Source organism: Suillus fuscotomentosus, assembly GCF_016647785.1.
Source record: "Suillus fuscotomentosus strain FC203 chromosome Unknown F5891scaffold_118, whole genome shotgun sequence".
NCBI classification, from domain to species: Eukaryota; Fungi; Basidiomycota; class Agaricomycetes; order Boletales; family Suillaceae; genus Suillus; species Suillus fuscotomentosus.
The window spans coordinates 112,276-121,320 of record NW_024539630.1 but is presented as its reverse complement, the minus strand read 5'-3'; the positions used below and the strand labels follow the sequence as shown (position 1 = coordinate 121,320).

At 46.9% G+C, this 9,045-nt stretch overlaps 2 protein-coding genes across 2 annotated transcripts; one reads left to right on the top strand and one right to left on the bottom strand.

The window, feature by feature from the left end:
- On the bottom strand, positions 1 to 886 carry F5891DRAFT_1197272 (uncharacterized protein; the record flags this gene model as incomplete). The annotated part of the gene is made up of 3 exons (XM_041368453.1): positions 1 to 56; positions 114 to 468; positions 515 to 886. 3 exons carry the CDS (start codon positions 884 to 886, stop codon positions 1 to 3), a joined length of 783 nt encoding a protein of 260 aa, XP_041218378.1.
- An 835-nt stretch (positions 887 to 1,721) lies between these two features.
- On the top strand, positions 1,722 to 2,844 carry F5891DRAFT_986459 (uncharacterized protein; the record flags this gene model as incomplete). Its single annotated transcript, XM_041377776.1, has 5 exons — positions 1,722 to 1,760; positions 2,049 to 2,114; positions 2,312 to 2,372; positions 2,542 to 2,633; positions 2,701 to 2,844. 5 exons carry the CDS (start codon positions 1,722 to 1,724, stop codon positions 2,842 to 2,844), a joined length of 402 nt encoding a protein of 133 aa, XP_041218377.1.
- Between the last annotated feature and the right edge of the window lie 6,201 nt (positions 2,845 to 9,045).

Sequence of the window (9,045 nt, the reverse complement as noted above, 5' to 3'; positions counted from 1 at the left end):
TCAGAAGTTTTCTTCATCCGAACTGGTGGTGCTATCATCCGATTGCAGAAGAGGTGCTGCTTGCAGTGATCACTCAGTAGTCGCATTGTTTGCAGGCAAATGGAAGTGCGTACACGCAAAACTCTGAACTTGTTCAAATTCCATATCAGCAGTAGCGAACGACGTCGCATCAAGTTCGTACGTGGTAATACTGCAATTTTTGCGATCGATAAGCTCATCCGTAGTGCAACCAGAGAGTGCTTCTATCGCGGTGTTGAATGGTTCCGAGGAAGCATTGATATATGTTTCAGTTTCACTCTGAACGGTTATGTCGAGAAACTTGGAATGTTGATGAACCGCATCGACACGCAAAGCTGCTGCAATTGCATGCACGCGCCTCCATTCAATATCAGCCTGAACCGCGATCACAGCTTGAGCGAGGGCCTCAGGACTCAGATGCTGCATTCTACGTTGCAAGGTAGCTTTGTCCTGGGGTTATATTAACAACTAACCTAACACACAAAGATCAACATACCCTTTGAACATCCGATACTAAATCCTTGGAGACACCGCACCCGACACACTCCTCACCACAGAGGCGGTCTATTACATTGGGACTTCTCTGGTAGGGCTTGGCTCTGTGTCTTATACACTTCGCATAGCTAGATAGATCACGAAGTATGGGAGGAGGGTTGATTGGTGCAATTATATCATCGTCTGATGAATCATAGGGAGTGTCAGATGAAGGTGGTGATCTTGGAGGCTTGATGGGTTTCGTTTGACGACCCGGAGTTCTAGAACGAATCGCTGGATCCTGCTTCAAAACAGTAGTACGCGGACCACGCCCTTTCCTGCCTTGATAGTCAGGACTGGGCTCTCGGATAGGACAAGTAAGACAGGCTTGCATGCGTGAATAGTAATACAGTAGGAGGGAGGGGACTGAGTTTCAAACCCGTTTTCAACCAGTAGCTACTTATATATATCGATATTCTCAGATACTCAGATACTCAGTGAACGTTTGAACATTGACACCAAAAAGGGAGATATTTCATGTAGTGGCCAGTGTTATCATAGCTACGTCACGAAGTTCAGAAGTCCTCATGACTGGCATATAGTACAGATAAATATGATATGACTCGAGGAGGTTCGAGAGGATTTAACTTGGCACGTACTAAATTTATTTTAGTCACCGCAACTTCGCGGGAGCTTCCGAGTCCGCTCGATCATGGGCATCGTGATCTCGGGCTGCACTAACTAAGCTGAGCAGAGGATCATTACCTTGGTCCACCTTCTAAATCAAAGGGATCACTCACTGACACATCGACTCAGTTGTCCGGGCACGATGAACTGGTGGGGGGGATAAGTCAGTAACTCGAAGCCCCTCCGAGTCAGGGCTGGGCTCCCCTGTAGCCAGGGTGTAATCCGAATGGGGTTAAGTGACATCTTTTGGCATTTCAAAAATCGTAGGCTGAAAAAGGAAGCTATCAAAGCCACAGAAGTGTTACAAAACGACGCTTACGCCCGACTGCACTCATCCGTTGGAAACCTATGCGGCAACTTCACTTGTATAAATAAAGCCAGATAGTAATGGCTTCATGCAGGTACCAGGCATCCTTGTCTGATTCTGATCTTCGTAAATGTGACGATGAGTCGATTGAGCCGCAGTACTACTAAGCTTCGCTGATTGAATTTTGCCGTTATGACTCGGATATGAAGAACTCACGCAGCAAGATCATGTAGCTATGGCATACAGCTTTGGCGGGGCGTTGTACTTCGTACTTGTTAGTATAGAAGTCTGCGAGACGGTCCGACATCAATTTGAGCCCTGACCAGCACTGCTGGCATTCATACTTATTTGAGCACCGCTTCCGGAACCCAAACTCTACTAGTGGAACCAGGCATGAAAGAAAAGCAATTTCAGTTTCTGCACGATCAGAATTGAGATGATATTAGTAGCCGTGACGAGGCACTTGAGGTACCAAGAAGTGGTGGCATTCTCACTTGTCACTCTCGGCGATTCCAGGAGATTCAGGCTCTCGCGTGTGCGCAGTTGGTAAATCTGAAACAAGGTTTGGGAAGAACAACTGGGCGTAGCCGCTTCAAGTTGGTCCGGTGATTTTTATGGAGGGTTGAAAGTCAGTATGGAGGAGGCTCTGAGCCATCCGAGTTATGCCCACACCGTGACAATGGCATCGTAACTCAGATACACACCGAATCAATTTCTGTGATGTGCCACCCTGCGCCCATCATAGGGTCTTCCTGCTCGCTGTCACTGACTCGGATGCACGGTGGCGGCCACTAGTAGGATATAACTTGTAAATATATTCAGCAGGGAAGGCGGCGGTCTATTCGGTGGCATAGCGATGTCAGGGTTGAGAGCAGAGAGAATTCAGGTATGTTCGACAAGGCCTCTGAGAGAAGTACATAATACTGATGAGTCACGGTGATGAGATATTCGATCGCTATTTGAATAATGGTCCGAATCAAAAGCCATGTTTTGACGTATACCTGTAAGTATACTCTATGTACTCGTCTTGTGTACTAACCATAAATTCTAATCAGGCAGTACTAGTCTCGTGCGAAAAGTGTCACTGCCGGAGTACTTGAAGACTACTTGGTACTATTACCGTAACTTTGTGCTCAAGTTAGCCGGAGTAAGTATGCGGCCTTCAGGTGCTCTCTGGATACTACTCTTGTTTCTTTCAATGATATCCTGTGGAGATTTGGGTTGCTCTTGGGAGAGAGTTACAGACAACCGAGGGCTCAACAGGCATCGCACCAGCTGCCACTTTTTCAGGAAATCAAGCATTCTTGCAGCTGAGAAAAGGCTACAGCGGGCGAGAAACGCAACTTCGGCAAATCTAGTTGGAAACCTGAGGTCTGCTTCATCATTGCAAGTGTGTAAATTTTCTCTTTAAACCTTCCGAGTCAACTATGTAAGATGGCTGAACTAATTCTCCACTCATGTTGACAGAGAATATTACCAGCGACTCCGAGTCGAATCGCTGGACTTACAAAGGGAAAACCAAGACCAATTGCCCTTATAAATTCCCTAGCAAACCCTAGTAACCGTCACACTCCCGGGCCCGCGTTATTCAGTGTTGCAGGACCGGAGGATTTGCAGCACTCTAGCTCGGACGCAGAAGATGAACTAAACGATGTTATGATGGACTCAGAGGGCGTTGGCACTTTTGGAAATGATTCAAGAGGCGAACATGATGTCCCGCGTTCGTATTTTGTAGGTATTTGCATCTAGTAATGCTTGCTGATTATTCGATTATCTCAGGTGAACCTGTGCTTCCTAGGAAACGGATTCCAAGATCTTTCAATGATATCGAGCATTTGGCGGAAGATCTCAACGACGCTCATGAAGTCACTGCCTCATCACTCCCAATCCGATCGAGAATTCAACACATTCTGTTAACACTAAGAGACACCCTTCAAACATCCTTCAACTCGTTTGGAATCTGCCGCCTATACCCTCGCCGCCCTTCGAGCCCGATAGATTCATTCCGTCCTCATTACTCGCTAAGTCGTGCCCGATTGTCGTTCAAGGACCTGATTCTCAGGCGCAGGTCTTGCCTCCACCCTATCCGTTTCCCAACATGTCTGTGTATCGCCTTATTACCTGGATGAACTCAGGTAGTCACCGGAAATCTGAAGCCGAGGTCCAGCGCCTCGTCAAAGAGGTTATGCAGGCAGACAACTTCGACCTCAAAGATCTTGAGGGGTTTTCAGTGAGGAGAAGCTTGCAAGAATTAGATAGGTGTGACGGTGGGGGGAAGGTCATTTTCCCAGATGATTGGGTCGAGACAGATGTCACGATTGCCATCCCTACGAAGTCAAGGGAGGAAGGGCCTAAAACATACACTATTCCTGGATTTCACTACCGTCCTCTCGTCGAAGTAATCCGGGCTGCCTTTGCAGATATCCAAGCAGGCGCATTCCATCTCATGCCTTTCAAACGGCTATGGAAGGACCCATTGGACGATCGTCAGGAACGACTATACGATGAACTCTATACGTCCGATGCCTGGCTAGAAGCTCAGGACGATCTCCAGAAACTACCAAAGGAACCTGGTTGTTCGTTAGAACACGTCATAGCAGGTCTCATGTTCTTTTCGGATTCAACTCACTTAGCGAGCTTTGGAACTGCAAAAGCTTGGCCGTTATATCTGTATTTCGGAAATCTGACGAAGTATGTGCGATCGTCACCTCGATCAGGAGCGTGCCACCTAGTAGGATTTCTTCCTTCCGTGAGTTGTCTTAATTACCGGGTTCATGTCTGCACCCGTTGACGTCACCTTGTCAGCTTCCGGACAGTATCAAAGATGTGCTGAGCACAATATCTTGTATATCGAAGACTGGCATGGCCTCACTTCAAACATACTGTCGCAGGGAATTATTTCACGCTTGCTGGGAAACCTTGCTTGATGAAGAATTTCTTGAAGCATATCGCCATGGTATCGTTTTGAAATGTCCGGATGGAGTACTGCGGAGGATATTTCCTAGAATCTTCACATATTCGGCTGACTACCCAGAGAAGTGCATTCCTTTACCTTGATTAACATTATCATCATTCATGATTTTTCAGGGTCTTAATCGCGACAATCAAAGATATGGGCTCTTGTCCATGTCCTCGCTGTCTGACACCAAAAATATTGTTCGGTTCTCTCGGTCTACTACAGGATATGAAAAGTCGTATCGCGAACCTCCGAGTATATGCTACGATGAAAGTTGTCCAGGCGCGTGACTTTATCTACAAGTGCGGAAACACTGTAGATGGCTCTAAAGTCGAACACACTCTCGGAGAGGGTTCGTGGGTGCCCACTATGGTAAGCAGAAACAGTTCCGCACCATGTACAATCAGCTGAGCTCATTAATTCGCAGAATCAATTTGTCAACAAGCTTGGACCGTTCGGCTTCGACCCATTCCGCATACTTGTTGTTGACTTTATGCATGAATGTGAATTGGGTACCTGGAAGGCGTTATTCACGCACCTTATCCGACTTCTTTATGCGCTCCCTGGGGGTAATCAACTGGTCGCGACCCTCAATAGCAGGTATGCGGTGTTCATATAGAGTACTGATATATATTAATGAGTCATCGACTCTCAATCTTACCTAGATTTCGCCAGGTTCCCACATTTGGGAATGGTATCATTCGAAGGTTTGCAAATAACACCTCTGAGATGAAACGATTAGCAGCGCGCGATTTTGAAGATATCTTACAGGTTTTCCCGATCATTCTTTTTGTTATTACGGTCGCTGACACCTTGGCCATTAGTGTTCTATCGCAGTCTTCGAAGGGCTGTTTCCTCCCGAGCACGATGCAGTCGTGCAGTCTTTACTATATCGATTTGCACAATGGCACGCGCTTACCAAGCTTAGGGTTCAGTCAGAATCTACTGTGACCTTTCTCGAAGAGACATTCAAACAGCTCTCTCGGAAGTTGCGGAAGTTTCAACGTGATACCTGTGCTGCTTTCAGTACTATGGAGTTACCGAAAGAGAAGGCAGCTCGCCAACGCAGGTTCGCTCAGCGCTCTGAACTAAATATCACCTCTCTGGAATCAAGTCAACCTAGGGTAAAGAAGTTTAATCTCGGCACATACAAGTTCCACGTGATGGGGGACTATGTGAGAACTATCAGGTTCTTCGGGACGACCAATTCATTCACAACTCAAATGGTAAGTACGTTATACATTTTACTCTCGACCTGAAGTTAAATTCGGCCAGGGGGAGCTTGCACACAGAGCTCTGAAGGCATTTTATCCACTGACGAGCAAGTTAGATACCCCGGCCCAGTTAGCTAAGCATGAATGCAGGCGTCGTGTGCTTCAACGTGTGGCAGAAGCAGGAGGCATATCCTCCACCGACAGCCAATCACCTATCGATACCCCCCCTCGATATTATCTGGACGACATCACCATATCGCAACTAATCAGAGCAACCCAATCAATATTTTCACATTCGTTCGAGAACACAACGGTGACCCGGCTGTCAAGGTAAAGTGACATTGAAGTGTGCACACACCTTACACGTGTCTCACAGTAGTTCTCAGAATTTTATACCAAAGCTCAAGGATCACATCCTTTTCCGGCTGCAGAAGCTAGACATTAGTTATTGTGATCACACATTCACAGCCGAAGAACATAACACGGTCATCGTCCCGAACCACACAATTTACTCACACCAGACGATGCAGGTGTATTACACCACGTATGACCTCAGGCGCGAATACGATACCGTCAACCCTAGAACGCACGCTGATGTAATGGTGCTTTCGGGGGAGAAGAGGCCTAGTCACCCATATTGGTATGCCCGTGTACTGGGTATATACCAAATAGAAACATGGCTCAACGATGGAGCTCGACCTGTAAAGCAGCATCTAGATGTTCTCTGGGTAAGGTGGCTGGCACCACCGCAGGGCTATCGATCCGGCTTCGATCAAGCTCGTCTCCCGAAAGTTGCATTTGTGGACGAATCGGACCCAGATGCATTTGGGTTCCTCGATCCGTCGCAAGTAATACGAGGAGCTCATTTAATTCCCGCCTTTGCCTCGGAACGTGGAACAGGCTCCCTTCGCTACGGGAAATCATTGGCGCGTTCTGAAGGGTAGCTAGACGATTGGGAAGAATATTATGTGGGGATGTGAGTACGCATAAGACTTCCTTTGCCAGGTAAACCTTTGACATTTGGGTCAGATTTGTTGATCGCGATATGTTTATGCGATATACCCCTTTCGGCGTTGGACATCCGGTAATAATCCGGAGCATGACTAGAGATTGTTTTGGCTTGCGGGCACCAGCTGACACTAACGATGTTGTGGACGATGATTCGGATCATGAGGAGCTCAGTGATAACGAGGGTCCCGGGGAATTCGACGATGAAGACGAGGAGGATGACCTTGCATTTAGTGACGAAGAGCCGGAAGATGAACTTGAAGATGGTGCCAGTGATAGTGACGAGTTTGACGACCTTTCATTTTAACTAATTGGTTTTGTCAAGTCCGTACAAAATGAGCTGTCCTATTAGTACTTGGGCCATATATATATCTAGCCTGAGAGAGCGGTATACCACAACTGGACATTGCTTATTCAGCAGTGAGCGCTGAGTCACTACTTGTCCATGTGAAGGCTGCTGGACCCTGATTATACTTCCAACACCCCTCGCGTCAAGACCTGCTGGTGGTCTTTAGCTGATGGTATCCTCGCTTCCGTTTGCGTTTCATCGGGTCTTTCTGACTGCTGCTGAGAGTTTGGAGCGGAAGGTAAGGGGTTCTTTTGCCCGCCTCATGGACAGTACTAGTAGTACGTTCATTGCGTCATATTTTTCTTGTTCCCTACTGATTTTTGTTCAATCTGCAGACGAAGCCAAACCGGGAACGGACTTGGTGTCTCTCTCTCTGGATGGCCCGTATCTAATACTTAGGGAAGGCACCAAGTTCAAAACTGAGTTTGTTCCGAAAATGTAAATCATTTCAAAGCCAGGCGACTCAACTGTGACTGAGAGCTTGTTTCAACTACGGAGTTACACGACAAGAAATTTGGAGATCGACGAAGTTTGAGAAAAGACGAAGGGCTCATCATTCAATTTTCTGCCATTCGACGACCAGGAGTATATCAGAAGCTAGAGAGTGCATTGGCATGTTCCCCGAAGGCAAGCCCACTCCTCATTATTTTATTGCGGTGTTTCATTGTATCGTTGGAATATTAGGTGGAAGTCACGACATGACAGATATACTCCCTCTCAAACCTGGTGTTTCCATCATCGCGGTTGGTACTATGGTCAACGATCCGAGTGTGCAAGTCAAGATTGTACCTCGGTTTATATATTTCTATGCCCATCGCTTCCGCTCTCGCGTTGTTGTAGAGTTTGGAACTGCTTTCTAATGTGCCTACTGAGCTTGTTGAGATGTTTACAGAAGGTGGTAACAAAAAGCATGGAGCCGTAGCAAAGTTCTCGGACTTCACCCTATGACGGTGAAAACAATGACCACTCGTTCTAAAGATTACGACGCTGATGGCCCGTCTCTGTAGTCATTTGCCCCAAGTGAGACCTGAACACTATGTGGCAGCCTACCCAAGTCGTCCGCCGGTTACACAAGACACCAGGGCAATCTTTTAGGACAAGTAGTCAAACTGAACAGACGCTTCTCGGAAGGTTACACACACTTCAAAGTTGAATCCTGGGTACGCAAGCTTCGGACAGACATTTTGAAGTACAATCAATTGATCTGTGATCTGGGAATTCCAAATTGTGCACGGACTTATGATCTCTACAAGGTCCCACGTGCCCAGATGGTGAGCCGGGGTTTACTCATCTATCTTTTCGTACTCCTGATCATATGGACGTCATTGGCATTAACAAGAGCCCCACTCAACAGATCTATGTTTATCTTGCCACCAATTATTTCACGTCACAAAGCTGAAGGTATGCATTCGCGCTTACACATTTGATGAATTGCTCAGACCATCCTTCAGAAGCACTGGCTGTATTAATAGTCAAGGTGGCGGTCGCGATGTGCTCACGTGGAAGATTCTCATCCATCATGATATCACTCCAGTCATGTATGCTTTCTATGCCATAGTTTCGACAATAGTTGTTTCGACAATAGTTGCTGTCCAAGGTATGTTGACTCGGATTTCGTACCGCATTTGATTATTCTGAATTCTACAACATTCTTCAGGTATTATTACCTTTGAAAGCTATCGGCAAACTCGACTGAGGCGCAGCACAAACTCTTTAAAGGTCAGTAATCATGCTCAATCTCAGGGGGTCTCGAGGCGAATCAAATTTCCGATCAATCTGCAGGCCGGCATCGAACTTCCTGCAACGTCTGTGGGGCAGTGAGCAGTCTGGCTGGTGCCCCGAATATACACCCAAACGTGCTGCAAGCAACCCTATAAACGTTACCAAGGCACTCCTTAGGTTGCATGTAAGTACCAGTGATATACTAGATATCGAAGTGTTTAAATAACTAGTTTGAATCGCTTGAATTTGCAGGAGTTTCGCTATAGGGTGGAGCAGCGCGGTGTCAGAGCCATCCCGCTCCAGCCCAATT